Here is a 21,551-nt window from a genome sequence, read left to right as displayed (position 1 = left end):
CACAAAAATGGCAAAATCCGGTCGTCCTGGTGTACTACAGTGGAACTGTAGAGGCATTTCCACGAAGGTTGCCGAGCTCAGGACCCGACTGCGATTTAACAAGCTTCGGGTGTGGGCTATGTTACTTCAGGAAACGAACGCCTTACCATCTATTCCTGGCTTCAGCGGCTACGTGTCTCCTTCAATGACCGACCGTCGCGTACAGACTGCTTCTCCCCCGGGAAAGGCGGCGATATATGTTGAAACGAGTATTCCTCATGTACGCCTTTCTCTCGAAAACTGGTGCACATCATACCAAGAGGTAGTAGCAGTTGCTGCGAAATTTCTGAAAGGAACAGTTGTTCTTGTTTCTTATTACGTTAGACCAGCTGGAGGCGCTTCTTCCCGTATTAATCTTGGCTGGTTATTAAGTGTTCGTCGGCAATACCCCGGGTGTCCAATTTTAGTCGGAGGCGACTTTAACGCCCCTCACCCAGATTGGGGGTATCCGACTGCAAGCCCTCGTGGTAGGCGTGTGCGGGACGCCTTCACTGATGCCCTGTTTGTTCTGCTTAATCACCCTGGGACAGCAACACGGCCTGTGCGTCACATACATAGTGCTGCCTATGCTCCAGACTTGACGTGGTGGTTGGGCGCAGGAACTCCCTCATGGCACATGGAGCCGGACTGCTGGGGAAGTGATCACCACCCTATCCTCATCGGTCTCCATCCCTCCCGCCTCCGCCCTTTACGCCGCAAATGTTCTGTGATAAACTGGGACAGCTTTCGCTCATGTCTCGGCAGTATGTCTTCAGATTCGCCGTCACTCCTTGTTGACCGTATACAGAGAGCACTAAACAGCGCTACGACTATTACCTGGATTGATGTAGGTCGACCGGCACCAGATCTCGGCCTGCTTAACTTGTGGGCAGCCCGCCGTCAAGCTGAGCTGGCTGCTACGCGAGACCCTACTTCGGGGCAGGCACGTACACGACTGAATTATCTTACCGCGAAGGCTCGGAGATATGAACGCGATCTATCGCGACGCCAGTGGCATGCATGGTGTGAACAATTTTCTGATAAATCATCGAATGCCTCACTATGGCGAACGTTTCGTGCAATGGAACATGGTCGTCGTTCTACTGACGCAGCAGCAACAGCATGCTTTGCGGCTAATCTGTCGCCGGGTGATTTCGCCAAAGAAGCTGCTCGAAAATTTTTCCCAAAATACGATATACTGCCTCCTTCAGCTGTAAACCTTAATTTGGCAGGTATCCCTGCAGACGCATGGAAATTACCATCTGCTGCCGACGCAGATGGAATTGCGAGCCCCTTTTCGATGTGCGAGCTGCTGGCTGCAATTGACGATGCGAAACGGAAAACAGCGCCCGGCCTGGACAAAATTCAGTATGAGGTTTACAAAAACCTCAGTACTGCTGCACTTCCTCAACTACTAGACACCATAAACAAAGTGTGGCTTGATGGTGTCGTACCCGAGAGCTGGAAAACCGCTGTCGTGATCCCTATTCCCAAACCTGGGAAGCCTCCAACGGACCTCGCCAACTTGCGACCAATCTCCTTAACATCAACGCTTTGCAAGCTCGCATAGAAAATGCTAGCCACACGACTTTCTTGGTGGCTTGAACAGCACGGTTTTTATCACCCTGCTCAAATTGGATTTCGTCCATACATAGGTACAGAGGACGGGTTGGCTGTCTTGGCCTCAGCAGTTCTGTCATCTACCCGCAGCCGCGATGTACGTACCATATTAGCAATGGATGTTGAAAAGGCATATGACAACATCAGTCATGCTGCAATCCTGAATGCCATTGACATGCTCCATCTCCCTCCGAGAGTACGCACTTTTGTCGCATCATTTTTGGACGGACGAAAATTTGCAATACGCCTCAGCGGTGACACTGTTGGTTCATTCGTTTCACTACGTGGCGTGCCCCAGGGATCAGTATTGTCTCCGACGTTATTCAATATTACTTTCATCCCATTGGCGTGGCGCTTACATGATATCCCTGAAATCCAGTTTTTGCAGTACGCAGATGATATCACGGTATGGAGCACTCACCATGATCTTCTCACTCAAGAGGCCGCCCTTCAGTCAGCATTAGACGTAACCTCTGATTACGCATCCTCCATTGGCCTTCAACTTTCTGTGTGTAAAACTTCATACACGTCAGTCGCCAACCGCTGGGGACGCCGTAAACTTGCCTCAAATCCAATTCGTCTCTCTCTATCAGGCACCCCAATACAAGAAAGTTCGAGCCTGAAAATTCTGGGCTTAACAATTCACCAATCAGGATCAGCGACTGCTTGGCTCTCTCAGGCAAAAAAGCAAGCACTTCAAACTATAAGTTTAATAAGAAGAATTGCACCTAAAACGGGTGGCGCTGACTCGTCTGTTGCACGCCAGTTAGTGAGGGCGGTTCTGCAGCCCCGTATTGTTTATCAGGCCCAGTTCCAGCATCTTACAAGGGCACAATGGGATCGCCTTGAAGCCGTAAATCGAGAAGCTATGAGGACCATAACATGCCTTCCACGAATCACACCGGTCGTAGCTTTACAGGAGAATGCGCAGCTCAACACCATCGATGAACTGGTGCAGCAGCGCCGAGATGCTCGCAGACTCAAGGCCACTTTGTCACATTCAACGCAAGCACTGAGGGCGTATGCAACGTCACACATTATTCTTCAGCCACCTGCGCCAGTTCTCCCTCCCTGGAAATTTATACAGTTAGGAGACAACAAGCCAACTGACATCCGCAGACCGACGTCAGCCAACTCTGCATCGTTGCTACGCCAGAGATTTGAAGAGCAAGATACTAACCTGCCTCAAGATTCCATAGTAGTGTACGTAGATGGAAGCCTGCAAGGCTGTGAAGCCAAAACGGCAATCCACTGTCCACGGAGACCTATCCTGAATCAGACAACTACGTTTCAGCTTTCAGAACCACTTACATCTTTCTGCGTTGAGCTTGTGGCAGTTCAAGAGGCACTCTGCTCCGTGACTTCTATAACCATGCTCCCTACAGCCCACATTGTCATCCGCACTGACGCACTACATGCAGTACGTCAGCTCCGACGTGTCAGCCGCTGCCCTAAAATTTGCCAGGACATCCACCAGCTTGCGGCGCGCATCCCACAGTCAATACGCATTGAGTGGGTCCCACGGGATCTGCTGCCTTCCCAAAGTCAAGCTGATTTTGCAACCCGCCTCGTGAACCAAGACGCATCAATCCCACGGCGTCTCGAAGTCGACGACGCTACCCTCCTTTTGTCAAGAAAGGAGCACCTCCGGCGCCGCACACGTGCACTTATCCCTCCGTGTGCGATATCCCTTCCCCGCGGTCTCACCCGTGCAGAGGAGGTTGCGCTTAGGAGGATCCGGGTCGGTGTTGCCCTTACACCAGCTGTAACTAGGACGTGGTCATACTTCAAACACTTATATCTCCGCCCAGGGTGCCCGATCTGTAACAACGAAGATGTCGAGGCCGACATCCACCACTTGCTGTGGGACTGCCCAGCACTCAAGCCAACACGAATCCGGCACCTGAGAATAGCTGGCCTTTCAGCAACCAATCCTGCCTCATACGTCACTTGGACGCAGGGACCTGATCATCGCTCACTTCTGGACTTCATAAAATCAGCCAACCTATTTCCATTCATTTAATCATTTATTCATCCTTCATCTCATAACCTACTGATGCCCTGAGGCAATAAATATCGACTTAAAAAAAAAAAAAAAGACAATATATCCACAATTTGTCGCCAGGTGGTGTTGCTCAGAGGAATCATGCGCCAGAGCGTCGTCTGCTCGAGTGCTCCTACGGGATATTTTTGGTAATAAGCCGCCGGGGCATTTTTCGTGCTGCACAGTCCTATAACTGCCTGGTGACGTTGAGTTCTTTCCGGGCGCACTCCATGGGCGCCCCGCGTGTAAGCCACGTGCGTTGCCTAACAGTAACGCTCTGCACTGTCTGGTCTCTTCATCCACGCGTTGTTCATTGCCCTTCAGATTTCTGTGACGACCGAAACCGTCGTTTCCTTTAGCTATGCCGCTCGTAACAATTCTCTGTTTGTGACCGGCCGGAGCGCACTGCGAGTTCTGACTGGATCCCCATCCGTTCGTTATCCCGGAATGTGAGCTCTAATACGCCGAACATATTGTTTCTTAAGTTTTTTTTTTTTTTTTTTTTCGATAACATTGAGAATTGCGACAAACTGGGTCAGATAGGCGTGGAAGTGCGTTCATATTCGTGCGTGTTACTAGAGGACGGGTGCGGTCACCCCACGGGCAGACGCCGTAACATTTGTGTACTGTGCCAATGCATGGTCGCTTCATCTGTGGCGAAAAAATTTCGAATGGTGCGGGCGTTTTCAGCGCCCGTTAATCAACTAAACATGGTGAGTGAGTTCGGAATCCTGTCTTCCACTGCGTGCTCTATCATAGCTAATGTCCAACTTTCGGGGCGTAAAGCGCCGCTTAGAATAGCGTATTAGAGCATAGCACACTGAATTACACCATAGCATAGAATAACATAGCATGCCACAGCATAGAATATAAATTATGTAATATGATAGAATAACAGCATACCATGCCTCGCCGCACACAGGTGGCACGACCATACCGCAGCGCTCCTCAGACTGACACGGAGTACTACGGCGCGGCCCGCTCATATTCTGCGTGCTGAGGAGGTTTCTTTTGTAGTTGTTTCTTTTCTTCATTCGGGCATTACCTACGTTCCACTCTTCATTGCTTACTCTTAGCATTTCGCTCTATAGGTTTCTGAGATAATCTATCTTAGACCTGGCTTTCATAATTGACGCTTTTGACCCTTGATACTGCAGTGCAGAAGCACTGCTTCGTAACTAGGCGGACGTTTTCTTATATTGTTGGCAGAGACACGCCACATGGGCACAAAAAAAAAAAAAAGAGAGAATGATAAAAAGGAAGAGCGTAAATGCAGTATCAACCTGCAAGAACACTGATTGCCGCAAAGCGCTCGCTAGCACCAAACGCTCGTGGCATGATGGCTCTGCTGCTTCCCCTCCCACTGCACCAGACAGCCACGCTCGCTGTTCCCCTTCCCCTTGGAAACGGCACCGGTGGACGGCATGCGTGACGGACGGCCACGCCTCGCGGCGCCTTATCTGGCGCCGCGCGTCAGGTCGTTAAGGTAAATATTTATCGCGTTCGTTAGCGCCGGCGCAGACCTCTGCGTCCGCAGGTTCAGCGCGCCGGACGGGAAATAGGAAAAATAGAAGGAAGAGTAAAAAAAGCAAGGTAAAGCTATGAGAGAACGAGAAGAAAAAGAAGAGAAAACGGGAGCGTTAGTAACGGAAGAACGCGCGAACGAGAGCGGTGCTCGCTGCCTCGGGTTTAGGCTGCTGTGGAGTGGAGCAGAAAACGAAGTGGTAGAAGAGGGGAAAAGAAAGCCGACGCGTGAAAGAGAGAGAGAAAGGGTAGCCATCATAAAGGGCGCGAGGTCAATGCGGTTGGTCCCCTAAGGGTTATTACAGTAATGCGCCTCGGGGAGAATGAAGATGCATTCCGTGGCGCTGCTTTGGCGGCACGCCCCGTCTGCCTGGGCGGCCTGCGCCGTGCTTTTTATATGCGAGCTCGTGGATGGGTGGCAGAGAAAAGAGGAGACGCTGGTGTAACAACAGGGAAGCTAACCGTGCAGGGAGAGGTGAACAGGAGTGATGTGGGAAAGAGGCTGATACAGAGATGATGAAAAATAAATATTGGCTGGTATCTGAGTATCTGGCTGGTATGAATAAAGGCAGAAGATGAAAGAAGAAGAGGGCGTCGGCTGCGATGAGAGACTCAATAGGGAGAACGAGAAAAATGACGCCGGTGCTTAGGGCATTGAAGAATATGATAGAGGAATGAGAGAGGGAGAAAGGAAGGGCACTGACTTGGACGTCGTCTCTTCTTCGTCCTCCTCGCCCTCTTCGTCGTCATCTTCGAGGTGTGACCCGTCTAACATGCGGGCTGGGCTGTCGCAACCGCTGTTTGCTGGGGTTTTTAGGTTATTTATCATTCCCAGTTTTTTTTTTCTTTTGTTTTCCGGATGACATGGGCTGCGTTGCCATTAGCGCTAATAGCATGTGAGGAGCTGCGTGCTCCGTTTCCGTATGTTGCGTTGACGTCGTCGCATTGTTTCGCATTTCTTTCCTGCCCCCTTCTCGGCACTCGCCGCGTATTCTTCGCAAGCAGTGGTGTCGGCGTTATGGGATCGCCCCGCTGCGTGCTGTTTGTTGTTGTTGTTAAGGGAAATTTTGAACAGTAACACTGTGGCGATGTCGGCAGTCCGAGGTGGTAGCGGGGAATAAAATTTCTTCCAGCGAGAGAAGAGGGGGGAGCACTCATGCGCAATAGATGCACCCGCTGTCAGGAGCGGGGTAGAGCAGACCTACAGAATCTTATTCGGAGTGGCCCAGCTTTTTCACGAGGAAGACACAAAATTCACCGTATAACGCACGGTACCTACATGCCCATTTACACTAGAGCACCAAATACGATCAGCTAGCGCAGCACGTAGTGATAGCGGCCTCCTTGGATTAATGTAAAAGAGGTTGTATATTTACCACGCTCAGTTCTTAAGGATGTGAAAACAACCAACAAGACGCTGCTGCATCGCCTACACCGCAACCCCCCTAACTCCCGATCAATGGCCGAGAGGCATTCTCTCCCTGGAGTCACACTGTGGCGATGTTCATTCATTCATTCATTCATTCATTCATTCATTCATTCATTCATTCACTAGATCATCACCGTTGCTGGAGTAAGCATTGTACCTAACAGCCCCACTTTAGTTGGGACTCCCAGGAGTGCGTTCATTGCGCTTGCGGCCCAAAGTCTCCGCGGCTGGAATCAAACCTTGAAAGTCGTGGTCGCCAGATGGGCACCGCAGGCAGATGGCCACTGCGGACAGGTGGCAATTGTTTCTCTCTCATTTTAACTCCGTCGCATGCGCTCATCAATGACACCCTTCTCATATGGGCCCATGCATCTAGAAACGTCATACTCAAATCTGGTCATTGGGCTAAGCGCTGAGGCTATATCGGCTCCTCTCCGCAGTGGCCAGCTTTCTGCGGCGTTTAGCATGAAGACGACGTGTCCACGGAAGCCAAATACAAATGTGACCAGAAGCGGAAACGGAGAGAGCAACAGTGCGCATAGACTCCACGGCTGTACTCAAAAATTCGTTGGAGGAACTTAGATCTCTCTCAAGTGCGGTAAGGCGAAAGCCTTTCTTGCGACTCAATTGTAACTCATCTGCCGCTCTTTCACTCAATTGAATCTTATTTGCTGTTTTTTCACTTTATTTCTTTTAACTTTATACTTAATTTCCACGTTTCTGTTTTGCACAATTTTGACGTATTTTGACCAATTTCGACGTCCGTGGCTATTTTGACGTCTGCACACTATATCGATGTCCTTGACTATTTTGACGTCTGATTTATTTTTCTGGCTTTAATTAATTAACTAATTAGTCGACACCAACGAAGGTTCTCACCCAGGCACATTTTTTCAACCTCTATCTCATACAATCATTATTTTACCTATTAATCAATTCATTTCTCGACAATGACGGTGTGACGCCCTCCGCGGACGCACAAATCCTGTCCACACCTATATACGAGCCTATAAAAAAGGCTTTCGCCCTAATATCAAAGGTTACGATTGCCTGTCACTGTACCGCCATGCCGGCGACGTAATAACGTAATATTTGTTCAGTGCCGCGCAGCCGATGGGAACTAGATGTGGGTTGGAAAAGTACATGATCGACTGGATCGGTATATTCATGAATTTGTTCTTAGCCTGGTGCCACGTTAGTTCCATTTATTACTGGCACTTATGTCTTTTTGGCTGAATGTCGCTCATGCTTGGCGGCACCGTTACTTTCGAGCTTCCATGTTTATCCGCGTCGACGGTGACGGAAGTGAAATAACGGTGGTGACGTCGTATTTAACGACAAGAATAACGCAGCTTGCTTTTTTTTTTTTGTACCATGATCACAGAGGGCGCCACACGCTTCATTCAACGTACGCAATGCCCGATGGGCCGTAACTCATGAAATATTTCGAGTGGGCGCTAGAAATATACGCCTTGGGGAAAGCACTCGATATAGGGCGCTCACAACGGCGCCAATCGATATATATAAACAGGGTCTTTAAAATGTGATTGAAATGGCAGTTTGTTTACCGCGTAGCACTTCGCGAACGGAAGATGAAAGTGCGCTGTATGGGAGCCGTAAAACGCAGCCTGCCGTTTTCAGGATGCAGGCGCGGCAGGTATAGTCGTACCATACCATTATCTAGCTATTCCAAAGTTTTCTAACAGAGGAGATAGAGAAGCAAGACACACACAAAAAAAGAAAAAGAGGTGCTGTGTTTTAGGCATACCCTTATAGATTTAAGGCTGTAGGTTATGGTATATCATGATGATTTAGCTCCCGGTAATAATAATTGGTTCACAGGAAGTGGAAGGCGCAATATCTGTCACACAAGTTTCTATGGACACCTGAACCGTGCCGTGTAAGCGAAGGGAGGAGGGTGGGAGTGAAAGTGAAAAGGGAGAAAGAGGAGCCAGTGGAGGGCTGCGGAGTCATTTTGACCGCCTGGGGATATTTAACGTGCGCTGACATCACACAGCATGCAGCTGTACTATTTTAACCTCGAGATTGACACGGTGGCCTCAGTTGATTGTGCGCCAGTAAAGTCTACACAACGCAACCCTTTGTAGGGGTTCGCCCTCAATACCTAATCTCTCAAGTATTGTCCTATCAGCGGGTGTGCTAGATTGGCGCATTATTAGGGCAGTTCGTTGTGCTTCTTTGATTTTCTCGTAGGTATAGTGGACCCCGAGTTTGAGAAGCTCTCCGTTAGGAGTCGAGCGAACCAGGCCCGTTGCTGTTTTGCAAGCCATTCTAATGATGCGTCGAGTCTCTCAACTTCGGGGTGGCGCAGTGGTTACGGCGCTCGACTACTGTTCCCAAGGACGTGGGATCAAATCCCGGCCTCGGCGGCCGCTTTTCGATGGAGGCGAAAAGCAAGGCGCCCGTGTGCTGTGCGATGTCCGTGCACGTAAAGAACCCCAGGTGGTCGAAATTTCCGGAGTCCTCCACTACGGCGTCTCTCATAGCCTGAGTCGCTTTGGAACGTTAAACCAAACAAACCAAACCTTCTGTATCATGAAAAACGTCGCAGAGGAGCGGTCGAGGTTAATTTGGACCATATAATGATTTTCAGCGTACATCGCTCAGCCAGCTGACGGCTAACTGAAGTGCGGTCGCCGTGGCCGAGATATTTTCTCCATGAACACTGGGCACAGCTGCTAAACCCATAGATCCACCGAGGTTGTCCACCTTCTTTCATGCATATAGGGACCCCAGTCCTGTGTGAGAATACCTTAACTACCTTAACTCTTAGGAGGAACGATTTTTCTGTAGCGCACGTAATCTTGTGCGACATCGTAACTGGCAATAAGGCGATTGGTTTATGCAGTCCCCGTTATTGTTCAAGCGATAAATGCGTACATTCTTCATCGCTAATGTTCCCTCTTTCGCATTTCAGCACCGAACCACAACTTGGTGTGCTTCGCTCGCCTCGGTCAGTATACATATCGTCATAAATCCTCACGTTTCGCAGCAAATGGGCAGGCCGCGAGTGGCGGTCCTGTTTCACTTTGTTGCCGCATTTATCAATAGGCGAGGGGGTGTTCCTTTTTACCATTGTTTGCTTCCTGGGAGCCGAGAGTGCGAACATGGGTTTGCCCAAAGTATAGTCGCACGCTGTTAAGACAATGAGCACAGCAACATGGGCTAGGAAGAAAACCTGAGCTGCATGAACCTCCTACTATAGTCTCGCGGTAAACTTGAGCCACTAAAAGAGTGGCGGGAGGGAGATAAAAGCGAAGCCAGCCAAACGGTGGGAGGAGAAAGAAGAGGTATTGGCCGCTCTAGCTGCGCTGGCGTGCTAGCGCTCGGCCCGCCCTCTGGCGCTAGCGGAACGGAATAAATAATTCCCGGAATGGACACTGCTCTTCACTGCTGTCATTTGCATACGCGCCACCAGGGGGATGTAGGGAGGCGTGCTTGGAGCAGAGCAGGACGCGTCGCTGGTTTATAACCATAGTTTAGGCGCGCTTATGCGTAAAATAGCGTTCTCGCCAGCACTCGCTCTTTCGTGGTTGATGAAGCAGAGAAGGTCCTCTCCTCCACGTCTCTTCGCCTTTTATCCCCACCTCTATTTCCACACTTCCCGTTTTCTCGTCCCGTTTTGCTTTCCCCCTTCGTCTAACGGTCCAGGCGCAAACGGAGCCAAATCTGCATCTCATTTGCAGCGCTGTGCCACGTCCAAGTTCTTGCCTCTCTCACCGCCGCCCTCAACACTAAGGTGGGATTTCTGTTCTTTTTTGCGTACACCGCCCAGGGCGCGCGCTCTCGGCAATTGAATCTATTAACCGGGTTCTCTTCCTCGTGACTTCGAGTCTTTTCCTCTGCTGCCTTTTTCTCTGCCTGATTGGTACCGCTATAGCGACGCCATCTCGAATCGCCACTTGTTTTCATCTCTCTCTCTCTCCCTCTCTTTGATTATTATTATTTTTTTTTTTGCTTGCCGCGCTGGAATCACCGCTTGTTTTCATTTCTTTCTTTCTTTTTTTTTTCCTACGGCCGTGCCTCCCCCTTTTCCCTTGCACGAATTTGCCAAGTAGCCGCATTACGTCTGTCGCACATTCAACAGCACCTCTCAGTATGATGTGGTTTGAGCGTTCGCCGCAGGCGCGGGAGGAGGTCGCATTCGTAGTCGTCGTTTGCGGATCGTCATTATGCGTCAGCGGTTGGCTGCGGACGGGCGCGCTTCTCTGAGGTCTGCTTGCCTGGGACACTGAGGGTGAAATGAGCGCGAAGGAAAACTGAGCTCCGACGGTGTAAGATTCAAGGAACTCACGATGGTAATCGAGTGAGAGATTCACTATCTCTCTCTCTCTTCCTTTGCTCCTCTTCTTTCGGCGCTGTTATCTCTTTACACACACACACTGGTGCCGCGCCTTTTTGGGAAACGCGGACGCCATCACCGAGACTCTTCGTGGCGGCAGAGGCGTCCTTTTTATGCTAATTCACTCCTTCGGACTCGCGCGCGCGCGCGCGCTGTGTATTTGTTTTATGCACACTGCTGCCTCTTCTCACCCAAATTTCGATGCAAGCACTCGCTTATTCTTTTGATCTTTTACTCATCTCTTTGTGTACTGGCTTTTGCTTCCGCTGCGTTGACGAGCGAAAGTGAAAAGTGGGCGAAATAAAAAAAAAATCGCATTTGCTTTCTGCCGCGCGCGCCCTTAACTCAGCTTTCTCAACGGACTGCGGCTCGGAGTCGACGCTAAAGGTCTGCGTGCAGAATTTCTAATTCTGCCGACGATGCGGAAACGGAGTTCATTCTTGGCGTCGCAGAGTCGGCCGTTTGCTGAAGAGGTCTCTGCGTGCGATGCGTGCTGAATAATAATAATAATAATAATGATAAAATGGAATTTTGAGAGATACGGCAAGCGACGCAGTCAATATTCCGAGAAATCCGAGGTGTTTGTTTCGTGCTCGAAGGAGGCAGCGAAAATGCTGCGTTTGGAGAATAAGCCAGAATAAAATCCTGGTGCTCCTACGCCGGTGCAGTATATGAAGGCAGCGATAGGCACACCTGAAAAAAGAAATAACTGCGCGAAGAGCGCCGAGAGCCCTCTAGCTAGAGGGTGCCCCCGCCACGGTCCGCTTAGCACTTATGGCAGCGCAATTTCAGCTGCTAACGTGCTCGTGATTGGCGAGAGTTACGTGAGAATCGCATTTCAGAATTAAGCTCGTTTCTCTGTATAGGAGAGCCAGCCAAGAGCTCCTATGGGCTGCCGTTCGTGAGCTGTGACATCGTTCACTGCTGCAATTACTTGAGACGGCAGAGACGCGAGAAGCGCTGGTGCATTTCACAGTAGACTACGTAGCAAGATTGCCGACAATAGAATTCTAATTTTCGAGCGACGCCATGGGACGTTGCTGAGATATGCAGGGCTGGGCGTTGGTTTGGAATATTTGCTATACCGCTTCGAATGTTCGGCAATGACCACGAAGTTCCTTTAGACTGTACACATCAATGATCTAGATTAAACAAAGGAGTAATGGGAAGAGAGTGTTGATGGATTAAAAACACGGGAGAGAAAAAGAAGGGACTTAATTGGGATTATGAATCGTGAGTATAGTTCTTGGATTCAGAACTGCAGACGCAGCGAAAGTGAGATTTTGACCGATGCTTTGACATTTACTTTTCCTTTCGAAATCTGCAGGCCTCTCTCTTGCTGGCGTGCAGTGGACAAAAGAAATCTCCGCTGTGCGAAGCTTGAGGCAGAACCGAACCGCCGAAATGCCGAGTTTTAGCCCACCGCTGATCGTTTGAGCCGTGGGATACGTCTCTCTCACTCGAGAGGAAGGCTCGGGCATAAAACTGCAGCAGAGTGTTAGGTTTGCCTTCATCGTATGAACAGGGTAGCTGCGAAAAAAAAAAAAAAAACGGACAACAGAAAACAGTTTTTAGCGCAGCTTCCGTATTCACACGATGAACGAAAGCCAACTAGCCTAGCTTACCGCTCTACTCAAGTTTGGCCTCTTTTGAGCTCTGGTGATTGGTGAATATGTATCATTGGGATCGAAGCGCAAACGCTACCTTGTTGTTTCTTAATGAAGCTGTCCCTATCAAACCTTAGCTGCTGAAGTACAGAGGCGAACAACTGTAGCGTGTGCTTTTTTTCCTCTCCGGGGTCTATATAATGTCGATGCAGTGATTACACGAGTCTGAGCGATAATAATTTGGTAGTACATTGTATTGGTCTTGACAACTGACAAAAGGCAATGCATAAATGAAAACACATGCGCCCCCGCCCTTCTACGGCCCCATTTTCTTTTTCGCCCCCTATTCGATTCAGGCACCCCGATATCCTCTTCCTGTCGCGCCGTTCGCGATGTGGAAGGTATAAGCATAAATCTCCGGTTGATGGTCGTCCAGCTAGCGCATCTTCCCGTATCGCCCACGTTCCGCTGCTAGCGCTTTACTTTTCCATCCTTTGAGCCGTAGCACGCTGCAGCCTTGCTTTTGCACTGGAAGATTTTATGTCATCTCGTTCAAGTCGTCGTTGTTTCCTCGCCGTTTTATACTCGGAGCTCCCTCGCGCGCACGTGGACTTATTCTCTTCAGCTGACGATGACGGATTGTAAAGGGGCGGGAGGGCCGTCGTATAGACGTCTACTTCTTACGTGTGCCTCATTTTGTCACTGGCATTCAAAACATCATAGTCGCTATTTTTTTTTTTTCGCTTTTTCTATCATGCCTGCGCTGCTGGATGTAAGCCCTGGTGTTTCTCCTTCCTCGTGAACGAACACAAGGTTACTACGGGAGCAGCGCGCTGTGTATGAGAGGAGGCAGTGCGTCTGTGTGCGCACACGCATGATAGCGCACATAAGCTGCTGCTCTCGCTCAGCGTCTCTTGGCCCGCGGCGATCTGCTCTAGATTTGGATTGATGACTGGCGCGCAACGCGCTGCGGAGACGCGAGAGGATCGGAGCATATTCCCTTCCTCCCTGGCAGCGAACGTGAGACCCGGGGACGACGACGACCGGTTTGCGAAGGCGGCGCAGCCTTCTGTAAGCGTTTGCTTTCCGCACGATCAGCAGTGTTCCGTGCGGTGTTAGTACTTTTGGAGTTCACCGTAGCTCAGCGCTCGCTTTTAGTAACGTTGTTCATGTCCTGACCGCAATATCGACAAGGCCGAAGGCTGTTTGTGATGTATGAAGGGAACCTCCTCCTCCACATCGTGGAACATTTGTGCAGACAGTGGATGCTCGTCTGCGGAGAGGTACAGTGGCGAGCCTAGCAATTACGGACAGTCTGGAAGGGGGCGGTACCCGCTGCACTGTACTTTCTCTCTGTCTCTTACTTCTTCCATTTTCCCTCTTTCTTTCGCGGTCCCTTAATTTCCGCCACTGGAGTTCAAATGCTTCCGTTATTCGCAATAACAGACACTGCGGCTGGCATAAATCTTTTTACTTGCATTTTGCTATGATGATGAATAATCACTTACTACTTAAACTAGCGCTATTGGAGGAGAATTAGCACTTTCATCTGGTCAAATTTCAAGTGCACATGCAGCACGCCCGCGGCTTGCAGTTGAAGCAAGAAGCCGTGCTGAGAATATTCAAGGCAGGCGATACAAATACAATATCCGCCCTGCCGAGGTGGCGCAGTGGTTACGGCGCTCGACTACTGTTGCCAAGGACGCGGGATCGAATCCCGGCCTCGGCGGCCGCTTTACGATGGAGGCGAAAAGCAAGGCGCCCGTGTGCTGTGCGTTGTTAGTGCAGGTTAAAGAACCCCAGGTGGTCGAAATTTCCGGAGTCCTCCACTACGACGTCTCTCATAACCTGAGTCGCTTTGAGACGTTAAACCCCACAAACCAAACAACAAATACAATATCCTGTTCTGATTTCAAAGTACGCTGGAAAGAATCTATGCTGATATCTTAAAGCTTATCACGAGCGCAGCCTGAAACGAAGCCTGCAATGGGGCTCAAACGTGCATACGTGTGAACGGCGTGCTAGGCAGCACCTCAGACTGCTGAAGTGGGGTGAGCCCCGTGCGCACGCTGGTTTGATTGCATTTGTATGGCGTATGACGTGTCCCCAAAACCGTGATCTGCGGAAATGCAATCCGAGAAGGGTGCACCTCTCTGTGGCGATATTTAATTACACAAGGCACAATGAGGCTTAATAGAGAGCGTGTTTTATATATATATATATATATATATATATATATATATATATATATATATATATATATATATATATATATATATATATATATATATATATATAAACCTCTTTCCGGCACTCATTACGAAGAATTCATTCCCCTCATGTGCTATGCTAAGCAAGCTGCAATTACTGTGGTCGACAAATGTCGACTGTAGAGAAGAAAGCGGATGCATTATTCTGCAATATCAAAGGAGACAGATTGTCGTTTAATTACTGAAGCGCTACCGCTTAGCGGTTCAAAGTGGGGACGGCGTGGGGGTTGATGCGTCACTGCTTCAGGTGTATGTATGCAGCCACTTTGGATTTCTCAAACCGTTGGTGCGAACAAAAGGAATTTGTCACCATGCCCTGCCCTTCAATCGAAGGATGTACGATGTTTAGTTTTCATTACAAATGAGGATGCTTATTTCCTGCATGAAAATGACTTCCCAGGAGCGTATTAATGACTCTGCGGGCACAGTTGTTCTTTAAAGAAGTAAGTTCGACTGGACGTAACGAGAGCAGGTGCCGGCACGAAGGCTGTAATATCTTAGCCAGCTGCTATATTTTATCAGCTCATCAGTTTCCGAAGGGTGGTGATGACGAGTACTACACTTCTGGAGGAACAAGAGGGTGCCGCAATGGGGCTGCCTATTGTGGCTAACAGAGCGAGTATTAGAAGGTTTTTAGGATTGCTTTTCTTTCCGAATGTTCGCGCATCAGTCTACACGCTCACGTACGTGCCAGCGTACAAAACCATGCTCGGAAGCGCACGTAGGCGTGCCCGCGCGGAGCGAAGTTTTCATACTTTCGCCGTCCACGACTCCCTTCACGTCGAACGCACGCGAGACGAATTTCAGCCCGAGCCCAGAAGTGTGCCGGCCTCCGAGGAGTTGGGCTTTTTCCAATCGCCGTCTATTTGCATAGTAGCGGAAGCAACGCCATCGGCTCGCGAGCGCTTGATCCCGCTCGAAGACAGAGGCGACAGCGCGGCGGCGGCGCCCGGAGAGGGTGGCTTTGCTGCGCAGCACGCTCGTCACGAGGCGAAGCAGGCGCGACTGCTTTTGACAGCGCGGAGATTTCCTTTTCGTTGCCGAATAATGCGCACCTTCTTCGCGTTCCATGCTCAGAAAGCCGCTCCCGCCAAAGAAAGTGCACGTGCGGAGGCTGCCGCTTCTTTGCGCTTGTGCGGTCGTTCGCGTGTTGGAGCTCTTAATTCGACGTCCGTTATGCTCTGCGCTGTCTGCAGCATCTCGTTGATCCCATCCGAGTTTCGAAGCAAGCAGAGACGGTGAAAGGCCTTATTTTAGGGGCTTCGTGCATTGTCGGAAGAGCGAGGAGTGCTTTTTCGCTTGCTTCCAGTTGCAATTCGTGCATTCGCTGCTGCTGACTGCATGGCACCTCCCGAGCCGCCCGCGCCCACTTCGTGTGGTGGCGTTGTTTCCATTTTCACCAACATCAGTCACACCTGGTTCTTTCCTTTCGACATGGTTACCCTCATCATAGCTGTTATTCCTTTTAACACGTGCTGGCGTAGGAAGGCGCGTTTTGAGGCCGCTGATTTTACACGCGTGGACACATTATTTATACTGGAATTAACTGTATTACAAAAGCCGAAGCCAAATGTTGAAAACTGGTGGTAGTATAGCCTGTCGGGTAATATCGTTCTGATCGAAGACTGCGCCTTTTTTGTTTCCTATTATGCGCGCCTCTTCGCATAATCCTCTATTACAACGCGCCGTGAACGTATCCGGTGCCGTTTCGTCATTCATTTCTATCAGACGGGGGCAAGGCGCTTAAAACCAAGGAAACATGAGTCACAATACTTCGTGATGACGTGAGCTAGACAAAGCTCCGGTATAAACACTGTGGAATGCAATGAAAAACTTTATTTAGACAAAGGGAATTCTCCCGGTGTGGGTGGGGCCCTCAGTCCAGAACCCAAGAGGCCTTTGCCGTTTTGCGCGCTCTGTCGATCAGTTTGAGCTGGTCGTCAGGCGTCGAGCAGTACAGCACAGCCTCCCACTGCTCCGGTGTTGGTGTGGTGTTTATTGACGCTCATACGCCCGACATTGCGGACTTGAATGTTCCCCGGAGAAATCTGAGGTACCACTGTGGAAATCGGGGGGGGGGGGGGGGGGGGGGGGGCTTATAACTGTGACGAGACGCTGCGGGAATTCACGAACTACGTTCCCTCGAACCCGCACCAATATCTTATTTTTGCCTCCTGTTTCCGCCCGCATCAGGCGTTTCCGCGGAAACTTTTCGTTCCAATTTCTGATCCACTTGTACAAGCATAACTGGCATTATGTGAGAGTGCCTTATGAGGCAGTGCGCGCAATAATTTCTTGGCACAATGCAAATAAGTATGCACCACGAAGTGTCCGTCACTCTCAACAAATTGTGCCGCACGAAGAACCCCTAGTACCCCCTTTATTGTAAAGCATAGCTTCTGACATTCCGCATGCTGCTTTTGCCTTCAAGCATATTGAATTTCAGCGCTTTATTGTTAAGAGCCCTTTTTTATATCCCAATTGCGCACATGCTGCAGGCGGCAACTGGCGGCAGACATTGGGACGCGCGTCGCGTCCCTAACACTGCTCGGGCGCCCAGTGATGTGTCGCGTGAGCGCGGAAGAGAGGTCCGCGATAGCAGCAGCAGCATGGATTGCACGTGGCTATCGCATTTAATCGAACCGCGGCGACGGTCGACAAGGGCTAGGAAAGACGTCGCCCCCACTCTCCTCTGGTGGCCGTCGACGGCAAGCGCGTGCACAGCGTCGCCCATCTACAGGAGCTCACCGCGTGGCCGTGCTTTTGTGGCCCGCGGCGCGATGCGCGCAGCATGCCGACGAGCAGCTCCTGAAGCGAGGCGGCACGGAGAGGGAGACGGAGAAAACTTCTGAGGGACCGCGGTGCCTGCGACGCGACACCCAGGCCTGTGCGGCAACCGAGAAGGCAGTGCAGCGAGCCTCCGCGCGCTGGCGACGACGACATCCGCGTCACGTCGCGTTGGTTATGTGAGAGCGGCATCGTGTTATTTCTTCCGCCGGCCGCCATTTTGAATAAGTGCGCGTGGTCGTGTCGGCCGCCGCGGCGCCGTTGCGCGCACGGTTTGTCAGTGAAGTCACGTCGTGCGGTTGTCGCCGCGTTCTCCCTACACCGCGCTGCGCTTCAGGTTTGCTCCGCGATAATTTTTCTCGTTTTTGTGCTTACGTGTTCTCTCTCTCTCTCTTTAACGCCTTTCACGTGTAAGATGTTTGTTGATCCGCGTTCTACTCGCCTCATACCGGGGCGAGAGTGAAGGGGGAATAGCGGGCTACAGCTGCCGCTTCGGAGTGCTCGACTCTCATCTGCCGCACGTCTTCTCTCTCTCTCTCTCTCTGCAGCTGTCGTGGGAGCCCTTCCACACCGGGAACAGGACCGGCCTTCTGCGGCTGTCGGTTTTGGCATGGCCAGGCTATCCCGTCACTGGGCGTGGCCGACCACGTTGGCCGCTTCGTGCCGCCGCCAACGTCACCGTCCTGCGCTGCGCACAGGTTGGGTGCCCGCTTTCTCCTTCGCTGGCTGCGGCCATTTTGTTTCTGGTCCTCTCCTTGCCTCTGTGCTGTTCTCACATTTCGTAACAGGCACGGAACCAGAAGCGTTACCTAATGTGAACTTCGAACTTGCATACACGCAGTGTTTCAGATCAGTACAGTGAACGCTTAAATCAATCAATCAATCAATCAATCAATCAATCAATCAATCAATCAATCAATCAATCAATCAACCAATCAATCAATCAATCACTCAATCAATCAATCAATCAATCGAAACAAAGCAGACAGGTTTCGTTGATAATTTGCGGATTTGCTGCTCTCTTTGCGGCGTTTTTTTTTTTTCTTTTGAGCTCACAGCTTTTCCATTCACCTCCGTTCAATCCCTGCGTTGGTATTAGCATGTCGTCACCCGAATATCGTTTTCGACGCGCACTGTTGTGCGGTGCAGCTAACGTGATAATGGAATTTAAATTCGGCGTGCTGTAAGCTGAATCTCTGCAGTTGACCGTCTCTTTGGCGCGATTATACTGCATAATATTTTAACGCCTACATCTGCAGTTTTCGGCGTCTATCGTGCGCGCTTTTTTGCTTGAAAGAAAATGCGAGGTTTACTTCCAGGTTGATGTGAAATAAAGGCGGCCGTGTCTTACGATCGCGTACCGTGAAAGTGGCTACTTGAAGTGCCAGCGCCACAGATGTAAACCGGATCACTCCAGTGGAGAAAAAGAGGCACCGGGGCGGGCTATGGCGGCTGATGCGAATTGCTGCAATTAATGGCTTATCGAGGTGGCATGTGAAGCAGCGTAACATTTCTGCAGACTCGTGATCCAGTTGGAATGCATAGAAGCAGCAGACAAGGCAGATTGTGATGGCGGGCAGTAGTGCATACGGTTGTGGGGGAGCACGTGGTCGCCGCATGAAAATGTTTCACAGAGGAAACGGAGGAAGGAGGGAGTGAGGCAGTAGCGCCCTAGTGAAAGACTGTGTACGAAGTAGTGACTACACCTAAGGCAGGCAAGGGCTTCGGTGTAGGAAATGGCGAACAGGCTGAGGTAGTTGCCACGGCAATGGATCCATAAACGGGATGCGCAACCATGGATGAGCGCCAGAGTGCACACGCATTGAGCGTCGTTCCAGTTGAAGATATTTTTTGACCAAAACGTTCAGAACGTGTCGTCGTGTGCAGGAAACTTGTAGTTAATCAGATACCTGCGGAAAAAGTTCTCTGTCAGGGCACTCTATATCAGAGCCAGCAGGGACTTTGCTCGTGAATTTGGTAGTTCCAGTCAGTATTCCCGATGATTTCAGCTTGGACAATGAGCAGACGCGCGGTTCGACCATAGATTATATGCGCGAATTACTGATTGTAAAGGTGATCAGGTATCAGTTTTCGAGTCTAAAACGAAATGAGGCTGTCACATCGACCATCGATTATTTTCCAGAATAAAAGAAGAAAATAAAAAGACATGCTAATGTACGCGGTCGTCAGTAGGTACCACGTGGTCGTTCTGATGATGAAGTGTCTGCTGCACTCTACAGAAGCGTGGGCGTCAACGGCACCTGCAGTGAACTGCTTGGGGTATTTTCATTGGCGTGTATTGTGCACAGCACCGATTTCAGCATGCATAGCGGACGTACACGTGAAGATAGAAGGGTGAGTGCCCTCTGTAGAAGTGAATATCGAGCAGTCCTACACTTAGAGACTGATTGAAAGTGCCGTATAGATAACCACTATCGAACGTCATGCACGATGCTTTCACCGAATATATACAGTTGTCTTTTTTTCAGGTAAACAGAGTGTTAATTAAGCTAGTTGTTGCAACAGTTATTATAAGGTAAAGCACATAAAAAATTAAATAATGGCTCGTTTGTTTTGTATGGTGAGTCTGGCTTCGCCACGACCGGTCATTTTTGTCAGGCAAACTGTGGAGCGTGAAGGCAGCTTTTACCGAAAAATAGTCAGGCCTTGTATATAGGCTACACCGCCATTGACTTCCAAACAGCGATCAGTTGGTGGTAGTTTCCTTTTCGGTGTTCACGCCACGAATTTGAACTGAATCCCATTTTCTCGGTATTAAATACATCAACGTAACCAGAACGAGCGACACAGTCAGCTTTCACCAGGGATGAAAATACGATTGGGCTGCCCTGTACTGTTCTGAGGTGAACTGGGGCTTTTAACATTTTTTTTCCCGCGAGTGCAAAGCACAAGTACAGAATCGTGTAGTGTTAGTTCATTCAGGCCGACAAATATAAATTATTCGATAGTGGCGCTTTAATGGTCCTCGCGTCAGGAGACCTCGCATCTTCACCATTCCTCTACATCGAAACCTTCCTGCCGAAACACTGGAGGTCATCTCGTATTACGAATTTGGCCTAGTTCGAACGCATTTCACGCATCTGCACAGATACTCTCTCTGAAGGGAAGTAACTGTATCGCCGTCACTTGCCGTGTGAATGTCAACGCGGTCGAAAGCATCTTGATGCCCCCACTGCACTCCATCGTAGTACACAGCCTTCAACTGGCACGAAAAAAAAAATAATAATCACTGCTGTTGTTAATTCAATTTAATCCTTTTCCGCTCACGCAGGTACCAGAATTCCGTACGACGCCGGTTGCGTTCGGAGCGAGGAGCGTGTTCAGCGTGTCCGTCTCCGGCACCGCTCCCGTGTCCCTGCGCGTTACCTTTCACGACGGCGTCCAGAGGCGGTGGGTCACAGGTCACGATTCGCGGACCTTCCAGTTCAGCCGCCTCTACAATCAGACTGGGTCATTCCACGTGGCACTCGAGTGAGTATATTGCTAGTACTTACGTGACCCCCCCCCCCCCTCCCTAAAAAAAAAAAAAAGAAAGAACGATATGCAGCCCATGGGCTTTTATTCTGAGTCATGCAGCGTGCCCTGTTTTGCATTCTCAGCGGCATGGAGGAAAAAGAACTTAGGAGAAGCCCTGATGTCATTTTCTTGAAGCCGGCGCGGTTGCGCCGCGACCGGACGCTGCAACGTCTCTCCTCCTCGTTTACCCTCCGCATTCTCTTTCCTCGCGACGCTCACGAACCTAGGGCCTTTAGCAACGCTGTTGCTAGTGGCCCGAGTTTTCATAGCAACAGCGTCGCCGTTGCTAATGGCCCGACTTGGCTAACCCTAAATTTTGACGTCACTTCCGCCATACTTTCTCCAATGCATT

The 21,551-nt window shown here is 50.2% G+C and overlaps 1 protein-coding gene across 1 annotated transcript in view; it reads left to right on the top strand.

The window, feature by feature from the left end:
- LOC146200112 (uncharacterized) overlaps positions 1–21,551 on the top strand; it is a 479,695-nt gene that overhangs the window by 249,728 nt on the left and 208,416 nt on the right. Inside the window, exons 4-5 of the mRNA XM_084592273.1 lie at positions 18,211–18,360; positions 20,955–21,154. Of these exons, the coding sequence (XP_084448399.1) occupies positions 18,211–18,360; positions 20,955–21,154 (350 nt within the window). The remainder of the gene's footprint in view (positions 1–18,210; positions 18,361–20,954; positions 21,155–21,551) is intronic.

This window comes from Amblyomma maculatum, chromosome 2 (assembly GCF_055883805.1).
Source record: "Amblyomma maculatum isolate TAMU_Amacu chromosome 2, ASM5588380v1, whole genome shotgun sequence".
NCBI classification, from domain to species: Eukaryota; Metazoa; Arthropoda; class Arachnida; order Ixodida; family Ixodidae; genus Amblyomma; species Amblyomma maculatum.
This window is presented reverse-complemented; position numbering and strand designations above follow the sequence as displayed.